The sequence below is a fragment of the Bos grunniens genome, chromosome X (assembly GCF_055505025.1).
Source record: "Bos grunniens cultivar Pamir isolate PY7600 chromosome X, Bosgru_T2T1.0, whole genome shotgun sequence".
In the NCBI taxonomy this organism is placed as follows: Eukaryota; Metazoa; Chordata; class Mammalia; order Artiodactyla; family Bovidae; genus Bos; species Bos grunniens.
In genome coordinates this window covers 90,546,005-90,570,102 of record NC_141194.1, presented here as the reverse complement: position 1 = coordinate 90,570,102, position 24,098 = coordinate 90,546,005, and the positions used below count along the sequence as shown (strand labels likewise).

Genomic DNA, 24,098 nt, shown 5'->3' with positions numbered 1-24,098 from the left:
AAAATTTCTGAATTATAGAATTATTAAAATGGTACCTTTTATCTCAATTTTTAACATTTTTTATCCAAATCATATTTATAACTGGAGAAGGCAATGGCACCCACTCCAGTACTCTTGCCTGGAAAATCCCATGGATGGAGGAGCATGGTAGGCTGCAGTCCATGGGGTCGCAAAGAGTCGGACACGACTGAGCGACTTCACTTTCACTTTTCACTTTCATGCATTGGAGAAGGATATGGCAACCCACTCCAGTGTTCTTGCCTGGAGAATCTCAGGGACGGGGGAGCCTGGTGGGCTGCCGTCTATGGGGTCGCACAGAGTCGGACACGACTGAAGCGACCTAGCAGCAGCAGCAGATTATTTCTTCCTCTTTAAAAACCTCTTATTTTTCAGCATAGTATTGTTTATAACTAGAAAAAAACTGAAATCAACCTAAATATTCATTATTAGGGAAATGATTAAATTATGCTTCAGTTATTGAAAAGAATGAGATAAAGTAGTTGAAACAGCAGAGGTGACCAGGGATCAAACCTGTGACCCCTGCAGTGGAAGCACAGAGTCTTAACAGCTGGACTGCTAGGGAAGTCCCTTTGTGTGCCTTTTTAACACTGTGCAAACATACTGTATCTGTATAAGCTCTTAATGGTGGTAACCACAGCAGAGTTGGACTTGGAGACTTATTTTTAATTTTATGCCATTCGGTATTATTTTATATTTTAATAATTTTTTTTTGAAATAAAATGTTTGGTTCTTCTTTTGTACAACAATTTCAAGTATCTAGAAGGCAATATTCAAGCATACACTGAATATAACAGTTGCTGTATGCAAGGAAAGCTTCTTCAAATGTTATTGTCTTTTTTGTTGTTGTTATTCTCTTTTACAATCAGAAAATGGATGTTGCAATAACGTGATCTTCATTTTCTGAAGGACTGTTTGGAAATGCTGCCTCATAATGACAGTAATTTGCTACAAAGCCATTTTTTTGTGTTATAATGTGCCAGAGAAGAAAAAACACTGTTAGGTGGAAAACATCTCTACATATGAAGAGAAAACAAAATGAGAAATTATATTCCTGACAACAATGAAAAATTATGTATTATGGAGTGGTTTGTGATCTTATATATAATATGACCCTGGTGTAAAATTATTATACCTATAAGGACATGAAGGCCATTTATTACTAAAGAGAAAATTTGCTTGGATTAATGCATAGAAAGGTATTGATGATATATATATTAACAAGAACATTATACAAGTACTAAATTACATGAAAATGTACAAAAGGTTACCTGCAGCATGAGAAGCCTAAAAGGTACATTAGTAAAAATAAAGGATACATATTTCTTCTAATTCTTAATGCTGTCATAGAATCTTAAGGACTGAACAAAAATTGGAAGAAATTTACTTTGAGGTAGAAATGAAAATACCCGAAACAGAAATTCATACTTCTACTTATGGAGTAATAATGGCAATATAAGAAAAAAAAAAACCTACCTGCCATTCAAATTCGCTATCTGACCAATCCCAGTATGTGCTAATAGAAGAAGAGACATCACTGCAGACACTCCCTTCAGGAAATAAATCAAAAGACGTGAACTCTTGATCATCTAATAGGGAATAGCAATCATCTTGATCTCCAACAGAAACGGATGAAAACAGTTCTTCACTGCATTCTGAGCTGGCCACACTTGTTCCACAGGAAGTTAAGTTCCACCTTAAAAATGACACAAAGTCAATCACAACAGAAACTACAGAATCCATACAATTTTTTAAGATACAAACAGTTCAGTTCAGTCGCCCAGTCGTGTCCGACTCTTTGTGACCCCATGGACTGTAGCATGCCAGGCTTCCCTGTCCATCACCAACTCCCAGAGCTACAAACAAGATATATTTATTACATTTATGAGGAATATGAGCATATTTCTAGATACAATATACGATAATTATTTTCAAAAGAGCTCTTGTAAAGATATATAGTAAAATATTTATGAATGAGTATGTCTGGAACCTATCTCAAAATTATACGGAAGGGATTGAGGAATGAGTGCATGTTCAGTCGCTTCAGTCGTCTGACTCTGTGTAATCTTATGGACTGTAGTCTGCCAGGTTCCTCTGTCCATGGGATTCTCCAGGCAAGAATACTGGAGTGGGTTGCCATGCCCTCCTCCAGGAGATCTTCCTGACCCAGGGATAGAACTTGCATCTCTTAGGTCTTCTGCATTGGTAGGTGGGTTCTTTACCACTAGAGCCACAGATAGGGGCATAGATAAAGTATGCTGCCGTATGTAATTACTGAAGCTGCATGATGGGCATATGGGGTTCATTACACTATTCTCTACTTTCATATCTGACTGGAGCCAGAATGAATTCAAATTCTTGCTCTGTCATTTGCCTGCTGTTTGATCTGAAACAAAACAAATCTTCGCCAAGCCTGGGTCATCATATTTAAAATGCAGTTACTATGAACATTATATGACAATGCATACAGAGCACTCAGTGGATATAAAATGTGCTCAATACATGGCAGCTATTATTATTTTTTTTTAATTACTGGTTTTAGGTTGTGCTGGATCTCTGTTGCTGTGCCCATGTTTTCTCTAGTTGCTGCAAGTGGGGGCTACTTCTCTAGCTGTGGTGCATGGGTTTCTTATCGTGGTGGCTTCTCTTGTTGTGGAATATAGGCTCTAGGGTGCAGGCTGAATAGTTGTGGTGCACAGGCTTAGTTGTTCTGTGGCAGGTGGATTCTTAACCACTGTGGACGACCAGAGAAATCCACAGCTATTATTATTAAAGGAAGAGGGCAGTCAGTGCAGGGCAGAGAAAAGTATCAACACAGTATACAGGCAGAAGCTCAAAGTGTTTCTTATATTTAAGTAACTTTTAAAAATTATTGCAAATATGCTAGAATAAGAAAGGAGTCACGAATAAGATTAAAATGACCAATAATTCCACTAATTAGCAATAACTGATCCATAATATTTTGGTACTTTTTTCTACATGCATATGTATATTTTTATGCAATCAGTGTTTTGTGTGTGTATAGATATTAGTGCCCTATTTATTTTCACTTAACATTATATACTGAACATTTACCCAGCTATATTACTTGAAAACATTTTAATGCCTATATAGTCCATTGATTAAACATAATTTATTAAACATTATCCTTCAATAACAGGTACTTAGCTGTTCAAAATTCCATTTTTTGGTATTACAAATAATACTGAGATGAAACCTTTTTGTTTATAATTATTTATCCAAATATATAATCTCTTAGGATAAGTAACTTGAAAGGAAATTACTAAATCAAACAATATGAACACTTCTAAGGGTGATAGTATACTTAGCCAAGTACCTTTCTGAAATGTTACATAAGTTTACACTCCCTGCTGCTGCTGCTGCTAAGTCACTTCAGTCGTGTCCGACTCTGTGCGACCCCAGAGACGGCAGCCCATCAAGCTCTGCCATCCCTGGGATTCTCCAGGCAAGAACACTGGAGTGGGTTGCCATTTCCTTCTCCAATGCATGAAAGTGAAAGTGAAGATGCTCAGTCGACTCTTAGTGACCCCATGGGCCACAGCCTACCAGGCCCCTCTGTCCATGGGATTTTCCAGGAAAGAGTACTGGAGTGGGGTGCCACTGCCTTCTCCATTACACTCCCTAAAGCAGTCTATAAAAGTGTTCATTTCACAACCTTAATAGCACTGAAATTTTCATTTTTAAAATTTTACCTAGCTGATAGGAGAAAAACTTTTTTATATCAATTTTTATTTCTTTGACTACTGTCAAGAACAAAATTAAAAATATTTATTAGCTATTTTACTACAGCATTTTACAATGTGTTAGTATTTTTCTTGTTGATTTTGTTAAGAGTTCTTTATATAGTAAGGATATTAATATTTTGTCTGTATTATTTGTATGCAGGTCAAGAAGCAACAGTTAGAACTGGACATGGAAAAATGGACTGGTTCCAAATTGGGAAAGGAGTACGTCAAGGCTGTATCCTGTCACCCTGCTTATTTAACTTACATGCAGAGTATATCATGCGAAATGCTGGTCTGGATGAAGCACAAGCTGGAAAAAAGACTGCTGGGGGAAACATCAATAACCTCAGATATGCAGATGACAACACCCTTATGGCAGAAAGCAAAGAAGAACTAAAGAGCCTCTTGATGAAAGTGAAAGAAGAGAGTGAAAAAGCTGGCTTAAAACTCAACATTCAAAAAACTAAGATCATGGCGTTTGGTCCCATCACTTCATGGCAAATACATGGGGAAACAATGGAAAAGTGACAGACTTTATTTTGGGGGGCTCCAAATTCACTGCAGTCGGTGACTGAAGCCATGAAATAAAAAGACGTTTGCTCCTTGGAAGAAAAGCTATGACCAACCTAAACAGTGTAGTAAAAAGCAGAGACATTACTTTACCAATCAAGGTCCATATAGTTAAAATTTTGCTTTTTCCAGTAGTCCTGTATGCATGTAAGAGTTTGACCATAAAGAAAGCTAATCACCAAAGAATTGACACTTTTGAATTGTGGTACTGGAGAAGACTCTTGAGAGTCCCTTGGACTGCCAAGAGATCAAGCCAGTCAATCCTAAAGGAAATCATTCCTGAATATTCATTGGAAGGACTGATGCTGAAACTCCAATACTCTGGCCACCTGATACGTAGATTCATTAGAAAAGACCCTAATGCTGAGAAAGAATGTAGTCAGAAGAAGGGGATGACAGAGGACTAGACAGTTGGATGGCATCACTGACTGAATGGACATGAGCTTGAGCAAGCTCCAGGAGATGAAGGACAGGTATGCCTGGCATGCTGCAGTCCATGGGGTCTCAAAGAGTTGGACACTATCGAGCAACTGAACAACAAGTGTATTATCTGTTGCAGGGTTATGCATTTTTCTTTTTTTTTTGGTCTTGAAACCTACAAATCTGTTTTCTTTTATAAATTTCCACTAGCTTTATATTATTGAGATAATCTTCATTGCTTTGGCAGTAGCCTAGGAAATTAATCCTTAGGACATGAGTTAGTATATCTGATACTAATAAGGTACTGAAATAATGACTTCCTCAAGAATAGCCTATTACTTACCTATTATTGGAGAAGGCGACGGCACCCCACTCCAGTACTCTTGCCTGGAAAATCCCACGGATGGCAGAGCCTGGTGGGCTGCAGGCCATGGGGTGGCTAAGAGTTGGACACGACTGAGTGACTTCACTCTTACTTTTCACTTTCATGCATTGGAGAAAGAAATGGCAACCCACTCCAGTGTTCTTGCCTGGAGAATCCCAGGGATGGGGGAGCCTGGTGGGCTGCCGTCTATGGGGTCGCACAGAGTCGGACACAACTGAAGTGACTTAGCAGCAGCAGTACTTATTATTAGGTTGTTTCTCATCCTTCATTAAATCCAGGTTTTTTCTTGAATTATGTATTCATTTTTTAATTTCCCCTCTTATTTTACATAGCTAATCTTAATTCCAAAGTTCTTGATTTATAAAATTTGGGCAATCTGACAATTTTATGGCACCTTTTCCTTTGTGATAAAGGCAGAGTATTTTAAAGCACTGAAACATACACAACATAAAACACTGAAACACACACGCTAACCTAGTATAGTTCCATAATATGAAAGCAGATGTCAACAAACTTTTATAAATAGGCAAAAACTCAAAATTCATCTAAGAATCCTAGAATACCTTTTAATATTACATAGCTTTATCACACGCTTGCTAGGTAAGCAGTATACGCATGTTTTAAAAAGATCAACAAACCTGGTAGAATTAACCTAATTGCTTCAGTCATGCAATAGGACAATAAAAAGCCTTGAATGGCAATTACAAGTTCTGTCCTTTCACACACTCAACAGACATTTAGTTAGTCAGTATCTTCAAAGTGCCAAGCACTGTGTCATGTACTAGGAAAAGCTGTCAGGTAATTGTTTTAATAGGAATTTCTTCTCAGCTTCAAAAATTTAGTAGAAATGTGTTTTTTTTCATGAGTAATAATGACTCTCTTTTTTTAAAAAACTATGCCATATTTAATAATTGAAACATTAGGTCACTGACAAGGGAGTCTGGAATTTGCTTGATTTTGTGCTCTTACCTTACGGCAAAATCAGGATGTTCCTCAGTTTCAGATCTGTAACTTTTAATAGCTATTACAAAGTTCTGGGTATTCTTAGAAGACTTAGCTCCTTGTTCTTTTCTTTTTTTAATTAACAACAAGGAAACTGATCTCATACTTGAAAGTCATTTACAAAACGGAAAAACAGCACTCTGAGTTTTCAAAAAATTCTATCTTCTAATATGCAAATATTATTATTGTTGTTTTAAAACAATGTAGATAAAAACCAAGTAGGAAGTACTTTCATCCACTGCCAGTGGGAGTGGTATATTGGCACTGACATAATCTGTATATATAGATTTGGTACATATGTGTATAAAGCAATTTGGTAGTGTATATATAAAGAGATTTAAAAAGGTTCATTCCTTTGGACTCAGTAATTGCTTGGCTAAGAATCTATCCCTTTTCCCAAATAGAAATTTGGAAAAGAAGATGTATATACAAACTTGTCCAAATATTATAATAGCAAATAAAAAAGGGGCGAGACAAACGCTCCCAAAACATTGGGAATAATTAAATGAGTATATTTTATAATCATTAAAATCATATTTTCGGACCATTTATTGGAAAAGAAAATACAAGTGCAAATAACCTGGTCACAAATTTTATATATATAGCTTGATCCTGGTTTTTATTTTTATTTATTTTTTTTTGATCCTGGTTTTTAAAATTATATGTGTACAAAAAATAATAACATTAATAGTAACAACAGGGAATTCTCTGGTAGTCCAGTGGTTAGAACTTGGTGCTCCCATTCCAGGGGCCCAGGTTCAATCTCTGGTCAGGGAACTAAGATCCTGCAAGCCTCATGGTACAGCCAAAAAAGGTAACATCATCAAAATGTTGACACCTGTTATCTGTGGTGAAAAGGATTATAAGTAGTCTTTATGGTTTTGTATATATGCCCACAATTTTTTCTAATGAGCTTTTATAATAGAAATTTAAGTGATGCTTTTAGACAGTTCTTTTGGCTTCAAACATGTAACACAAGAGCACCATGTACGTGCGCTCAGCACTGAACTCTTCAAACTTACAAAGCCCTTAAATCTTATTCCACTAAGAGAAAACTACCTAACACTAAGATCCTAGCCACAACCATGCAATTATTCACAAAGGACACTCTCTCCATATCTCAGAAGAAAAATGTTGAAAAGAATCCATGAAATGGGGTTTAACTCAGTAACTAGGCTTACTGCCAAAATTTTAATTAAAAAAAAAACAAAAAAGCCAAGAAGACTTATCCGCAAGGCATTTCAGCAATAATATACAGATGAAGGGCTTTCAATGGCATTTTTGTAAAATTAAGAAAAGTACATGCATCATATACATTCTTCTGAAGCCTTTCTCAGGAAGACCTAACCATTACCTCTGAGAATGAGTATCCAATGAGCACTGTGGAATCAAGTCCTACTGTCAATGATGAAAAGTCATTCCAAAGCCATCCTTTCTCAGTTAACAACCCCCTATCATCATGTGTATTCATCACTGACGTCCTGCTAGAATTCCCATACAACCACCTTGACCTCTGCTACTCTCTGGAGCCCAAAAGGCCATCAGGGTCCCAAGTTAGAACAGATGACACAACCCCCTAATCAGCTCATTCAAATTTCCAACTTTCATCCCAGCAACTTCAATTGTCTTGGGATCCTTACCCATCCCTCTTACCCCCTCTATAGTTTGGGAAGTAAACAACATTCCATGATATTTCTAAGGCTAATTCTTCCATTTAGCCTACTGAGTTAATCCCATCCATCTCTTTGTCATCCCACCTGCTCTAGTATTTTTTATTTCTCCTTTTCCTGTGGGCTTCTTCTAAGGAGCTAACATACCTATTCTTCGAAAATAAACACTAGACAAGGCAGAAAACAAAGAAACTTTCACTTTTTTTCCCCCAAATTATCATCACATCTCCCTTTCCCTTCCCTGTTAAATTTATTGAAAAGTTTCTTCTATTCTTCCAACCTTTGTAACCCACAGTTCCACTCCTATTGCACTACTGAAATTGCTGTTCTGATTACTCCCCAATCTACATTTCTAACCTGGGTAGTTCTCCAAAGCCTTATCCCCATCCTCAATTTGTTGCAACAAATCCCTAAATAAAATTATTCCTGCCTCTGTAACATATCACTTCGTGAAATGTGGTTCTCCCACCTATAACTCACAGCTCTTCTGCACCTCCAATTTTCTAACAAGACAGGAAAACTGTGGGTGGAACAAAAGGCACCCAGTAGTCTTGGGCTTTTTCTAGTTAATGGGGCTAGAAATGGGGCTCTGAAATCACAGAACTGAGTAACTAACTGCTGTATACAATACGTAGTTCATTTTGTATCCTGCCAATAGGGTGTAGCAAAGTGAGACACTGTCCTCCCACATGCTTTTCACAATTGTTCAATGTCAAAGTACTGATGTACTCCTGAAAGAGGAAGAGAAAATCACACTGAGTAGTTCATATTAACCTCCTTCATCTCACAATTATAGGATCTACCAATATCGCTGTAATTTTTTCAATTTGCTAAAGGATATCCTTCATTTGATGACAATGGAAGTACAGTGGACAAAGGCTGAAAGAAAATCCACAGTTATATCAGAAAAATTCTATCCTCCAAACCAAAAAAAAAAAGCCTTAAAAACTATATACATATATATTTCATATTGACATTTCAATTAAAAAATGTTTTTTGGCTTACTGAAATTTATTTTATTCTCCCCAAATTCCAGACAAATTCAACTTGGTCATAAAATCCTAAAAGATACTCCTAGGAAAGTGAATTCTCAGGAAGTTGGCCATGTTCATGTAATTTATTTTCCAGTGAACCTAGACCAGTGACACACCAATATAAGTGACAGGTGACTCTAAACACAGCAAACATTCAAACTTAGGGATCGTAAGTAATAGTGCCTTGACCCTCTTGGTTAATGAAGACTGCATAGATATCCCAGAGTCCAGTAAATGAGTGGGCACAAAACTGTCATCATCACAAGGCCCTTATCAATAGCATCATCTAAACAATCTCCACAGTTTTGTTATCAGGTAACAATGAAGATGCAAGATAAAGGTAAATCAATTATCTACCCACTGACAAGCTTTCTATTTTTAATGGGACTTATTTCACAATGATTAAACCCAAGACACGGCTTCCCTGGTGGCTCAAACAGTAAAGACTCCACCTGCAATATGGGAGACCTGGGTTCGATCCCTGGGTTGGGAAGATCCCCTGGAGGAGGGCATGGCAACTCACTCCAGTATTCCTGGCTGGAGAATGCCCATGGACAGAGGAGCCTGGCCGGTTATGGTCCATGGAGTCTCAGACAGTTGGACATGACTGAGCAACTAAGCACACAGCAAACCCAAGACACAATATCAGTACTCAACTATTCAGATCTGATTGTTGGATTGTTCCTTGAATTGATGAATAACGTGCTGTGAAGAAAAAAAGTGACCCATATGATTCTGAAATAAAAGAACTCCTTAAACTAAACTTTTCCCACATATATGATTTAGCTGTTTGCTTCTCTCTGAAAAGAAATGACTGGAAGCTTATGGTCCTCTCAAATGCCACCCTGAGGAGGGGATAAGAAGGCAGAACATTCCAGAAGGAAAAAGATTTAAAAAGCAAGGTAGCCTGGGGCAGAAACATCACCTGCTCTAAGAATTGCTAATTCTACTTTCCCTAAACTCAGCTGAGAAGAGTGCAGAGCAAGATACTTTAGACCTGCTGCTACCATTTCAAGCCCTGTGAAAAGGAGTTGTTGTTGTTTAGTCGCTAAGTCCTGTCAGACTCTTCATGACCCCCTGGACTGTAACCTGCCAGACTCCTCTGTCCATTGGAGTTCCCAGGCAGGAATACTGGAGCTGGTTGCCACTTCCTTCTCCAGGGGATCTTCCCGACCCAGAGATTGAACCCGTGTCTCCTGGCATTGGCAGGTGGGTTCTTTACTGCTGAGCCACCAGGGAAGCCCAGGGTAGGAGAAGGGGTCTTGAAAAACAGGCAGTAACTAGAAAAAAATAACGCTAACTTGGAAAAAATGGGGTTGAACAAGAACCTCCCCCTCTATCTTCATCACCTCATTCTGGAAAACAACCTTGACCTTACCAAGGTCTGATAGACAAGGGGGAGAAAAACAAGGAGAAAATGGGGAGGAGGAGAAGGAACAGAACAGAACAATCTGTAAGAAATGTGTTATTCACTGTTCTTCACTCCCCAACACCTCCACACATTTTGGGAGCACTTAACCCCTATCCCCACTCCCCTGCCCTCATCATTAGAGCAGGCTAATCCTGAGATCATTTAACTTTCCTGTGTATATGATTTACTCCAATGCGGCAAAACTTAAATATCAAATATGTGCACAAGTATTTTTATTTTCCAATGCAAACAATTCTAAGCACACTTGATTTCATAAATGTTACATTCATAGTAACATTTAGTCACATCCTGGGCTTCTGTGAGTTAGTCTAAGAAACTAACAACCATTTATAACACTGCAGCCATTAGCTCTGTTCCAAGTTTCATCACTGGCTCCAAAGGAGTAATCCTGGCTTTGCCAAACTCGGTTTTATGACCTTGAACTCAGTCTTTTCTCTCTAGGCCCCAGTTTCTTCATTTTTTATAACCAGGATTTGGAACAGTTAAAACAAACTTACCATGACTTTCTTTTCAAATGTATTACAGTGATGAGCTTCATCATTATTTAACTGTAACACCTTGTTTTCAGACTATAACTTTCTTTTAGGTAACAAACGTATTTTATACATTCCTGGTACTCAGTAGAAGCTCAGCAACTCTGTAGATTGATTTAAGGGATTGGTGGGGGAAGCATGCAAAAGGTATTAGAATGTGGAAGGATTTGTTTGTGCTCATATTGTAAAATGGACCAGAAATCAGAACTAGATGCCTTTGCCTTAATTCAGCTCCAGTATTTTCCATAGCTGAATCCCTCTCTCTTTCCCTCCTCCCTTGCCTCTCCTCCTCCTCCCTTTTTCTCCACACACCTTCCCCAGCCTGTTTGTGCGCCCCTATAATAGCAGGCTTCCCTGGTGGCTCAGCAGTAAAGAACATGCCTGCCAATGCAGAGACTTAAAGAGACTCAGGTTCGATCCCTGGGTCAGAAAGATTCCCTGGAGGAGGGCATGGCGACCCACTCCAGTATTCTTGCCTGGAGAATCCCATGGATAGAGGAGCCTGGTGGGCTATGGTCCATGCAGTAGCGAAGAGTGACATGAGCGATTGAGCCTGCACATACACGAATACATATAATATGCACCTATGTTATAGGTTGGGGCTGTGTGTAAAACATCTTCAAATTCCGCACATTTGATATAACACAAATGTCTGCATGATAGAATTCTCCAGAACACTCTACCTTCTAATAAAACTAGTTAGAGGATGCACCCTCTGAAGAAATTTGTATAAGCAAGCTCATCCTATGCTTCACTCCATCCCTCCACTGGCGGAGCAAACCAAAGGATGTGCTTCAGGAAAGAATCTTCCAGATTTAAGCTTATACATTTTGGCAGGGCCTAAAGCGCTAGGGCAAAGGGTTCACAGAGAAAGGAAAAAAAGAGAATCATCTGGTTTTCTAGAGCTTCACTAAAAAATGGGAGGCGGGTTGGAGGTTGGAAACAGCGCTATAAGACGTTTAAAAAATAGAGAAAGGAAGATTCTAGCTTTCAAAGTGCCACCTTTCAAAACGTCGACTGATTTTGATTTTGAGCCATCCGAAATCCTCTCTGTAGCATACCGGAATTGGAAGGGGTTAAACTTTTGCGGGTGGATGGAAACAGGGAAGCATCTAAAAATCAAGGGTGGGGGTCTGGGATTCGCAGGGTACAGATGGGGCAGGAGGGGGAAGGGAAGAGTAGCTGGGTCAGAAGATGAATGGGGTGGGGGGAGAGAGTAAAATGCCGGCTAAAAGGAAAATCGGAGGGAAGGGGTGAAATAGGGAGGGGGAGAGGGAAGGAGCCCGGGAATGAGAGCTGGGTGGAGAAAGGTGGGGGAGGGGGCAACTGAACGCACAGCCCCTAGGCTGAGGGCCAGGATCGGGGGGAGCCGGCGTTGTCCGACTGGAGGCAGGGGTGCGGTAAATTTGCTCCTGCCCTCAGCAGAGGATTGTACCTGTTGGTGTGGAAGCGGTGGAGCGGGTCCGTGCGATGGCAAGACGAGAGCTGGCAGCCGAAATCGCTGATGTCCAGGCAGCCCGGCTCCTCGCTCGGGCAGGTGCCCACCCCACGAGGGGGTCCCAGAAGCGGGAAGGGCTCCTCGGGAGTTAGAAACTTCTCGTATGAAGTGGTGGCTGACGCCTCGTCGGACATGGCTGGAGATGGCCTGGCTCGGACTCCCCACTCCGGCCCGGGGCTGCTCCCGCGCCTGCCCCTGCCCCCACTCTAACCTGTCCGCGGCCCACTGCTGCCCGGGGAGCGCCTGGCGGCTCGCAGGGGCTGCTCCAGGCCACCCAATCAGCGCCTCAGTGGCTTCTGCAGCCACCTCAGCTGTCGTCGCGGCTGCCCGACCTAGCCCAGCGTAGCGCCGCCGCCGCCGCCACCCGGCCCGCCCACCGCGCTCGCCACTCGCGACTGCAGCAGTCTGCCAGGCGCCCGCAGGGACGGGAAGGGCGGCGGGAAGCCGCTCCCTGCGCCCCCTGCTGGCGCGGAGGAGGAACTGAATCTCCGCCTGCCGCAGCCCGCGCCGCCGGCTCCGCCCCGCCCCGCCCCGCCCTTCGCGCGTCGAATCAGGGATTCCAGGAGCTGTAAGAGCCCGACGCTTCAGGCCAACCTCCTCCTCCACTTTCTCACCCTTGGCGGATTACTAAGCAGCAAGCTGCAGTCCCAAGAAAAGGGACTTAGCCAAGGTCACACTACGGGTGCGTGAGAAAGAATCCAGAGGCTTTGGTTCCCAGCACAGTCGATCACCCTGTCCCAATTCAACAAGTATTTATTGAACTCCTGCAGTGTGTGTGCCCAGCACTGTGCAATGGGCTTCAGGGGAAGAGGGCCAAGTAGGAAAAAAATAGTCCCTGCTTCTCTCTTGATCGCCTAACCCCGAGAACTCTTCGCAACAGCCGGCGGGCTTCTTAGAGTTGCCGGGCACGTAATGCTCTTTTGTGCTCTGTGTTCTCGCTCGCATTATGCATTCTGCTTGGAAAGCCCTGCCCTTTCTCCACTGGTAATCCTTAAAGCCCCAGCTCAAATGTTACCTCCTCTGTGAAGCCTTCCCTGACTCCCAAATGAGACTTAGGCATTCCTACTCCTGTAGAAGATATAATACATTATGGCGCTAAACGTCTTGAACTTGATAAATCAGCTTATTAGATGTCACATGCTTTTCTTTCTTCCTGCCTCTTTCTCGCGTCTCTCATTTCTAGACAGTAGTTCCAGATCTTGGGAGTGTAAAATTTTTTTAAATAGTCGGAAGAAAACACAAGGTTACTGATTACTTATTTTGCCAAAGACAATTTTTAAAAGTACCTACTACTATTTTACAAAAGGAAGTACATTTTAATATAAAATGATAAGGCCATAATCTCTCAATTAAAAAACATTAACTATATTTAGCTTTATGGAAAAACATTGCAATGATCCTTGAGGGAAGTGTAGAAGTAGATGGAAAGGAGAGGAACAGTAAAAGAATGCAGGACGGGAAGGAGAAAGGGCGTTGGGAGAAGTGGGGAGTTGTCACATGAGCCCCAAACAGTGTCTTGTCCTACCAACTCCTCAACCGCTCCTTAAAATTTAATGTCTTGCTTCAGTTATTTGGCTACCCTACTGTTGAGTATATCTTCTTTCACTCAATTTAGAGATCAAAGAACAGTGATGATCTACGATGGAGACCTATGGTCTCCAGTGCACCCATTTTCAGGGGCCTGGACTAGTGAGACAGAATGGCCCATACCTTAGTCCTCACAAACAAGAGACTTGATTGTCCAATTGAAGCAGGAGTCAAGTGCTGCATTATAATGCAGGTACTCAGGTAATAGCACCAGAACGTATTAGTAAGAAGCTAACAAAATAGTCTCATTTAAACATATATTTATTTACACATACTATAATAGGGCAGTGTTTTTCAAACTGGAATCCAATGACAGAGTCTGAGTTTTTCTACAAGTATGTTTTACATTCAGTTTTAGGCATATTCTGGAGTATCTGGATGACTGAATGGTAACAGCTGCCACATAATTAGGACGTGTATTTGAGTCTGTTTTTAAAACCAAGTTGGCACAAAGTAATACTACTTTGTCATGAGCTAGTGAGAAAAGAAATGAAGTGACCCTCCTCCTTCAAGGCTTACTGTACAACTGAAAATTTTTGTCATTTGAAAGTGGAAAGTGATGGGAAAGGAGAGTCCTCACAAGACACACATACAAGCATGCTGAAAATCAAGAGTGCACACAGGCCAGCTGGTAGTATGCTCAGGTTTCTAAGGGCAGTTTTGTCTTAGCAAATATCATGTAACAGATTAAATGAACATTTTTAAAATTTGTGCATAATTGGTAAATTGAATTTGTATAAGAGCTTTATGAACAGCAGAGTTCATATTTAGTTTTGTTTATATTTAGGAAATAGTAGTATAAAATTAATATAAATGATTGGGTCTGAGAAAGTTTTTGAGTTCCCTTAAATATATTTTTCAGTTGAGAAACAGTGATAGAAATAATGACAGCAGCACATAGAGTATGTGCACTATGTGTATAATGTTTACTTAAATATATGATCTAGGAGTTGATGACTGTTGTGCATCCTTCCTTCTTGCTTCACTTCAATTTTCTTGGTTAGTTCCTTGGGGGTACCTAGTCTGAATGCATTTACCCAATTCATCTTTCCCTACCATTATAATGAAATAGAATAATTCTGATATGTATATATTAGTTCCCTACATTCTTTGAGGGTCTGGGACTGGAAGGCAACCCTGGAGTGCTCTACCTTCCTCAGGTGCATAACTTAGTACCCAGAGAGATGATGGACTGCAAGAGGGTTATGAAGAGACTGAACAGGACCGAGAATTGCCAAACAATCTTTATCATTTTGGTTACTATTGGATAGAAATATATGAGTTTGACACAGTGATCTGTGATCTAATCTTTATAATTTTTTCATGTGACTGATGGATGCAAATTATAAGTGTGTATATATTTATGTCATACCTAGATATATGAGATGTGCTGTGCTATGCTTAGCTGCTCAGTCATGTCCAATTCTTCGTGATTGTAACCTGCCAGGCTCCTCTGTCCATGGGAACTCTCCAAGCAAGAATATCAGAGTGGGTCGCCATGCCCTCCACCAGGGGATCTTCCCAACCCAAGGACTGAACTCAGGTCTCCCACATTGCAGGTGGATTCTTTACCATCTGAGCTACCAGGGAAGCCCAAAAATACTGAAGTGGGTAGCCTATCTCTTCTCCAAGGTATCTTCCCGACCCAGGAATCCAACCAGGGTCTCCTGCATTGCAGGCAGATTCTTTATCAGCTGAGCTACCAGGGAAGCCCCAGATATATTAGATTTTATATATACTGGAGAAGGAGATATATATATATATATATATATATATATATATATATATATATATAAAATCAGCTCCCCAAGTATCACCAACACAACTTGAGAAACAAAGCTTGAGTATATTACTTATCACAGCAAGGGAGAACATCTATTCCATAAAGATTTGGCAGTGTCTCAGAGGGAAAAAGGTAAGGATAGAATTGATTAAAATAGGGTGTTTGTTTTAAAAGTAGAGATTTCAGTGTGGAGACTTGACTAGGATTGAGTACATGATACATGTACTCATGATACAACAGTCCAAGAGTGGTGGAAGCAGCAAGGCAAGAATTGAGGTAAGAAATTTAGAGAATCTTAGGGTGCAAACATTGTCCACGCTTTCCATTGAAGAGTTCGTGGGTCTTTTGAGAAATTCTTATGAAGGGTATTCAGTATGTGCTCAGTCACTCAGTTGTGTCCAACTTTTGCAATGCTTTGGACTGTAGCCCACCAGGCTCCACTGCCCACGCCATTTTTCAGGCAAGAATACTGGAGTGGGTTGCCATTTCCTCCTTGAGGGGATCTTCCCAACTCAGGGATCGAACCCATGTCTCCTGCATTGCAGATTGATTCTTTACCACTGAGCCATCAGAGAAGCCCTATTGGGTCTGTGTCTACATTAATTTTTTTGCATGTGGATGACCAGTTGTTCCAGCACCATTTGTTGAAAATATATCTTTTTTTTTTTTTTGAAAAGATATCTTTTCTCCTTTGTCAAAGATTATTTTTTGTTGGTCTGTACTAGGACTCTGTGTTATTCCACTGATCTATTTGTCTCTTCTTGTGCCAATACCACACTGTTTTGACTACTGTAGCTTTTATAGTAGGTTTTCAAGTTGGGTAGTGTCAGTCTTCTGACTTTGTTCTTCAAGATGTGTTGGCTATTCTGGGTCTTTTGACTTTCCATATAAACTTAGCATAAGTCCGTCGATATCCACAAAATAATGTGTTGGGATTATGATTGGGATTGCACTGAATCTATAGAACATTGGGAGTGCTAATGTAAATAGTATTGCGTTTTTCATTTCAAACACCACTTGATCGTTGCAGGTATATAGGAAAGTGACACTTTTGAATATTAACCTTGTTTCCTGGGTAAGTTCTTGGGATGAGCAATCAACCTGTTTGCCTGGGCAGGATAGTCCTGAAAATAAAGAGATGCTCATGAAGACAGAGCAACAGCAAAGTTATACTAATATAGACAGTAAACATAGTTTTGTTTCTCAGAGTCCAGGCTGAGTGTGGGGATAGGCAGCTTGGGCTTTCAGCTTTTCCTTAAATACACTATTAATATCTAAGGTGTGACCATTCTGGATTTTCACTGTTGTTTGGGGTATCACAATCACATGTCAAGTTTCTGTCTATAGTTGTTCTGGTCCCCAAGTTTCCCACAGTGGTTGTTTATATCTCTGTATCAGGCTTTTCTGCTCTTCCTGCTATATAGCCATTTGCTAGATTGTCATAATAACAGCTGTGATAGAGATCATAGATCTGAAACTGAAAAATAATACTAAAAGAAGTATTATGATCAGAGTTTATATGTTTGATTATGATCAGAATTCGTGGTCCACTTCTCAGCTAGGAGCCATGAGTGCCTACATTAAACCAAGGGAATATATCCCATCCCTAATCTGAAGAGCCTGCCAAACCAGCTATGGGGTTGTTCTCCAAATTGCCCAAATTCAGATTTCTTGGTTTACTTCCTGGAGTTTTAGTAGTATCAAAGATCTCAGAGGACTTCCCTCATAGTCCGTTGGTTAAGAATCCACCTGCCAATGCAGGGGACAGGGGTTCAATCCCTGGTCCAGGAAGATTCCTCATGCCACAGTGCAACTAAGCCCATGTGCCCTGAACTCTAGAGCCTGCAAGCCACAACTAGAGAAAGCCTACATGTGACAATCAAGACCCAATGCAGCCAAAAATAAATAAATAAATCTTGGAGAGGACTGTAGGGATGTAGGCACAATATCCTGCTGTTAAATTAGCTCATGTTCTCCCTCAAGAAGCCAGTCCTATATTTAAGGCAGTTCAATTCTGAACCATGGCCCATTCAATTGCATGAACTTCTGGGGCAATAAGTTTTAAGTGATCGTATTAGTTTCATAAGGCTGCTATGACAAATTGCCACAAACTTGGTGGCTTTATTCTTGCACAGTTCTGAAGCCTAGAAATCTGAAATGTAGCAGGACCACACTCACTCCAGAGGCCCTAGAGGAGAAGTGGTCCCTTGTTTTTTTCAGCTTCTTGTAGCTGTCCTTGCATTCATGGACTTGTAGACTCATTTCTTCAACATCTGCCTTCATCACACTGCCTCCTTTGTGTGTCTCTCAAATCTTCCTCTGCATCACTTTTTAAAAAATATTTATTTATTTATTTGGCTGTGCTGGGTCTTAGTTTCAGTATGCAGGATATTTAGTCGTGACATGTGGGATCTAGTTCCCTGACTAGAGATCTAACCCAGGCTCCCTGCATTGGGAGCTCGGAATCTTAGCTGCTGGATGACCAGGGAAGTCCCTGTCTCACTTTTTTAAGAACACTTTTCTTCGGACTTAGGGCCTACCCAGATAATCCAGGATGAGTTCTGCTCTCAAAATCTTTATGAATGTTTTGGGCTTAATATATACTGCAATATTCACAGATTTCCGAGATTAGAAGGTGGAAATATCTTTCAGGGTCTACCATTCAGCCCACTGCAGTGGCATTGTCTAAATCGCTTGATATTCTCTGAACCACAGCATGTACAGTTTGCTCTACTTTCTGTGCCTTTAATAAAGCATGAAATGAAGAGGCCTGAGAAAAGGAAAAAGAAATCCAGAATTCCCAAAAAGCAGTTAGGGTTTCAGTCCTCTAATTGGAGACACCTCTTTTTTCTTTTTTGAATTATCTGTTTACCCTTTTTCCTAGAAGACAAACTAATGGGGCAGAATGTATATCAGAGCCAATTCTGATAATGCCAATTACCAAAGTTTTAGACAAAATATCTATAACAACTGAGTCTACTTTCATCAAAAACAGTAAATGTTACATCTGATTTACAAAAAAATAGAGACAATTTTTATAGAGGAAAAAACTGAAAGATAAATAATAATAGAGATATGACATACATTCTATACCATGAATATACTAAACATACAGGAAGAACATATATTTACAGAATATCAAGAATACCAACTAGTTCCTGATCTTAGAGGAAATGCTTTTAGGTTTTCACTGTTGAGAATGATATTACTTGAGTCAGTTGGAATAAGGTTGATGAACCTAGATTCTGTTATACAAAGTGAAGAAGTCAGAAAGAGAAAAACAAATACCATATATTAATGCATGCATATGTAATCCAGAAAAATAGTACTGTTGAAACTATTTACAGAGAAGAAATGGAGACACAGACGTAGATAACATACTTGTGGGCACAGCGGGGGAAAGGGAGGTTAGGACAAATTGAGAAAGTAGCACTGACATATATACACTACCATGTGTAAAATACATAAGTAGTGGGAAGCTGCTGCATAACACAAGGAGCCAAGCCTGGTGCTCTGTGACAACCTAGAAGAGTAGAATTGGGGGGGGCGGGGTGGCGCTCAAGTGGGAAGGGATATATATCCTCTATATATATATATATATATATATATATATATGACTGATTCACATTGTTGTATGGCAGAGACCAACACAACATTGTACAGAAATTATCCTCCAATAAAAAAATGAATACCAACCAAAGAAATTCAGTAAGTCTGGAGCAGGTACAACAAAACCTATATTTTAATGGAACTCCATAGGTTAAGTCTGATACACATCCTCACTTAAAAGCCACAGGCTTTGAAGATGCTAGATTCAAATTAATAAGAAGTAAGGCTGTGGCCAAGAAAAGGTTTACAATAATAACTAAAATTATAACCAATAATGCTAAACTGCTTTTGCCTAATATTCTCAGGCAAAGTACCACCAGAACTCTGATAAATAGAAATATCATGGAGACCAAAAGCCTTGAGATATCTCTAGATACTTTCCATTTAGGATACAATTTCTGACATTTTTATGTTAGAAATATTTCGCCCATACAAATGTGACTTAGGGGAAACTGAGCATCTCTTCTAATTAGACAACTCTTCCTATGCATCTCATCAATAGTAATACTACTGCTGCTGCTGCTGCTGCTGCTAAGTTGCTTCAGTCGTGTCCGATTCTGTGCGACCCCATAGACGGCAGCCCACCAGGCTCCTCCATCCCTGGGATTCTCCAGGCAAGAACACTGGAGTGGGTTGCCATTTCCTTCTCCAATGCATGAAAGTGAAAAGTGAAAGTGAAGTTGCTCAGTGGTGTCCAACTTTTAGCGACCCCATGGACTGCAGCCCACCAGGCTCTTCTGTCCATGGGATCTTCCAGGCAAGAGTACTGGAGTGGGGTGCCATTGCCTTCTCCAAATAGTAACACTAAATAAACATAATAGTTTCTAGCACCTTTTTTCTAAGGTAAAAGAAAAAACAAATCTTTGACTGATTGAGGGCCTTTTGGAAAATATCAAATATACCTTTAGGTGCAAAATATATCCTGAAAGTTATTTTATTTCATTTTACATTTAGGATTCAACCTTAGGAAGAAAACAAAATCAAAAGTCAAGAAATTTGAATACTTAAAATAGGATAGTTGGTGAAAAGAAACAGTATTTGGCTATTCATATGAAGGGAACAATAAAGCATTTAAAAATAAACACAGAAGGTAACATGACTCTCAAGAACCTCAGCTCCTTCATAAGTGAGGAAGCTTTGTTTTCTTAAATAATCAAGGACATGATTAAAGTCAACACAAAGCACAGAAATTATTCTGGTAAAACATGAAATCTTTTTTATTTGGAAGATTACATAAAATAACCCTTCACATTGTAGGTGAAGAAAATAAACAATAAATAGTGTCATGTACTATGCTGCTACTGCTGCTGCTAAGTCGCTTCAGTCGTGTCCGACTCTGTGCAACCCCATAGACAGCAGCCCACCAGGCTCCTCCGTCCCTGGGATTCTCCAGGCAAGAACACTGGAGTGGGTTGCCATTTCCTTCTCCAATGCATAAAAGTGAAAAGTGAAAGTGAAGTCGCTCAGTCGTGTCCGAGTCTAGCGACCCCATGGACTGTAGCCTACCAGGCTCCTCTGTCCATGGGATTTTCTTTTTCTTTTTTTTTGTCCATGGGATTTTCTAGGCAAAAGTACTGGAATGGGGTGCCATTGCCTTCTCCGAATGTACTATGCTAGGCCCTTGAAATACAAAATAAATGTGACATACTCTAAATCATCCAAGATTTTACAGCCTAGGTAAGGAAACAGGTTATGATTTTTTTTTAAGTGAAAGAATGTGACAGAGATTGCTAGTTGTTTATCCCTTTCTCCCCATTATTTCTAAGAGATAAAACCTGATTTTCTTGGGTGGGGGGTGTGGCTATGTACCCAAAATGTGGCTATGTAGGAAAAAATGTAATTTCTCACCCTTTCTTTCAAATAGGGGTGCTCATGTGACTAAACATAGGTCAATGGTATGTAGGTGGAAGTTGTTGGGTGGGGCCTCCTAGAAAGTTTCAAAATTTTGTCTGTGTGTATGTGTATGTGCACATACATGCACTTGGGTGGGGGAGGAGGGGTGAGGGTGCTTATGAAGTTGTTAAGCTGGGAGGCCATTTTGCATTACCTTTTTACTCATTCTTGCCTAGGACATGGGTGTGATGGCTGGAGCTACAGCAACTATATTGTTACACCGAGGAAACTGAGCTAGGAAGGCAGAGCTTGAGCTTGAAAAATAAAGCATAAAGATGAAAGGAGAAGCTGTAACAATATTGAACTGCCTACTTTTGGATTTTTATATAATAGAAAAATAATGGGTTTCTTAATGACATGCAAAAACAATTGTTAACTTATGCAACATATAATTATAATACCATGAGATGCAAGGTCTAAAAGAGGTATGTATAAAGACCTATGAGTGCACATTTAAGAAAAGGATGAATTCTGCCTAGGAAAAAGGAGACTGGGAAGGTCTTCACAGAGGGAATGACATTTGGCTTGGGATTTTAGAATATGCATATCTGTCAACTAGGCCAGAAAAGATGGGCATTGTGTATCAACAGTGACACTGAAATTCCATATCATTTCTATGGTGAAACTGGTAAATGATGAAAGATAGATGAAGGACTTAGAAAATGTTTTTATTAGAAATGGATAATGTGATAATTAATCATTTACAATCTTAGAAACCTTTAAGGGTTGATAGGCAGAAAATTTTTGAGAAATACCAACAGAGGGTACTGTTATAATAAACTTTACATATCTACCCTCATACAATTTTCTTATTATTTCTGAAAATAAGTTATATAATTCTCCTGTATAATTCTATCCATTCCAGTGCTTTAGTACTTCAAAAATTTTAATGAGTAATTCACCATTCTTTAATTGCTCTTACCAAGACTTCACTTAACAATGATTACAGATAAGTTAGGAAAGTCATTTCTTCTCTTCAGTATACCTGTGTTAAGCAAGTTAACAGAGTATTCTTTCCTATGCTATACTGAAAATCTTGTACAGAACTAAAATATTGAATAAGCTCTATAAATACTGAATAAGCTCTATAAATACTGAGATTTATTTGAGTAATGTAGAAAGGACTTTTCAGAAACAACCAATAGTTTTCAGATCAGTATAAATTTTAAAATAATGATATTTTCCTCTTATGAAATAGGAAATATTTCAGTTACAAAATCAAAAACCACCACTTAAAAGACTTTCCATAATCTGATTTTTTTCAAGGGAGGATAAAATCAATATATTTAGCAAAATAACAAGTACAAAGGAATTGAAAGGGATCGAACCCAAGTCTCCTGCATTGCAGGTGGATTCTTTACCAGCTGAGCCACAGGGAAACCCTAAATAATAAATAATAACATAAAATATACAAATAAATACATGTAAATAATAAATGAAAGGGAATTAATGATCAGAGGTCACACTAAAAGCAATATATTAAAATACACAGAGAAATAAGTTTTCAGATATGTTTGGGTCTTAATTTAGATGGAAGTTAATTGAGGGGATAATCCCAGTGGAAAAAATCACCTTGGCTCTTTTAAGCCAGAAGAGTGGATTTAGCCAGCCGTTTTGGTATGGTGGTTTTACAAAGGCTCTATAATAGGATTTATGTGTTGGAGGAAGAAACTGAATGTGATGCCAGAGGTTAAGGATTTTGTATGTCTGCAAATGTAAATTAAAAAATCTGATCATTTTTAATCTGAACAATTTTTCAACCTGAACCTTATTCAACCAATACCTACACGCTTCTACAATATTATGATCAAGGTTTATAATAATGATCCCAATATGTCTTCTGAATTATACCAGAATTATTTTAGGATATATTTTTATTATTTGCAAATTGGTAGTCTTGTCTGTTTTTTTTAACATTTCTAGATTAATCAGAGTATCCTTATCAGATACATAACCTTGGGCTTGTTCTTGGCCATCTTCAGTAACAGCTTACAGTCAACAGAAATGAAATAGCCAACAACTGATCAATTTAAGATTCATGCTATTAGAGCAGGAATATCTATCACAAAATAATTATAATCTAACCAAAATTATAACAAGTCTCAAATAGCTTTTTCTAACAATTATAAGTTTTTCCCCCATAATCTGTAGTGAAAAAGAACTACAATGAAGCATGAATGAATTTACTTTTTAATTTGAGAGAATGTGGTCTGTTGATATCAGCAAGACAAGAGAAGTTAGGAATAGGCTAGGCCTCATTTTCATTTGTTAGGTTGCAGGGGTGTGCGGGGAGCATGAATCTTATACCAGTACTGAAGCTTTTATTCTACAGAGTGCAATTATCCAGAAAAGGAAGCAGCTGTAGTTAGCTGCTAACACCCACAGCTGCTGGGGGAATTGGTCCATCTGTCTTGTAAAGGGAGCCTGAACTGGTCACCAGCAGAGTGTGTACCCTACAGTATAGGAATACTGTCATATGTGTATTAGGACCCCAGATGAGCCCTTAAAAACACATAACTGAAAAATACCACAGAAAGCACAGCAGAACTTGAACACAAACTACATATGACAGTTTCGAAAATTACGTTATGAGAACATCTGGGATGAGATACTGGGAACATATCTCCCTTTCTAAAATTGGGGTTAGGAATAAGGAATATCCTCTCCCCATACCTACTATTTTTGCAAAGCAATAGCAGCTGGTGGTGGCTTCTGTGATCAGGGCAAGTTGCCCAGAAGTCAAAAGAACCAAATTGGTAAGAATTTGAGGCAGATGGAATCTCTGGAATGGGAATATGGGGTTTAGGATGAAAGGAGCTATAAGTGTAGGGTCTCTTGTTTATGTCTGAGATCTGCACCCAACCTCTCTGCTTTATTTCTACTGGCCCTAGAGACACCTCTGTCTGCTTGTTTTCCTC

General features: G+C 39.5%; 1 protein-coding gene across 2 annotated transcripts in view; it reads right to left on the bottom strand.

Moving 5' to 3' along the window:
* Window positions 1–12,790, bottom strand: part of FAM199X (family with sequence similarity 199, X-linked) — a 30,980-nt gene extending 18,190 nt beyond the window's left edge. The window contains exons 1-2 of one of the 2 annotated variants that reach the window (XM_086386994.1): window positions 12,246–12,790; window positions 1,495–1,714 (exon numbers count right to left, since the gene is read on the bottom strand). In XM_086386994.1, the coding sequence (XP_086243120.1) occupies window positions 1,495–1,714; window positions 12,246–12,442 (417 nt within the window). In that variant the 5' untranslated portion in view covers window positions 12,443–12,790. The remainder of the gene's footprint in view (window positions 1–1,494; window positions 1,715–12,245) is intronic. The other variant, XM_086386996.1, reaches the window with a different exon arrangement.
* Between the last annotated feature and the right edge of the window lie 11,308 nt (window positions 12,791–24,098).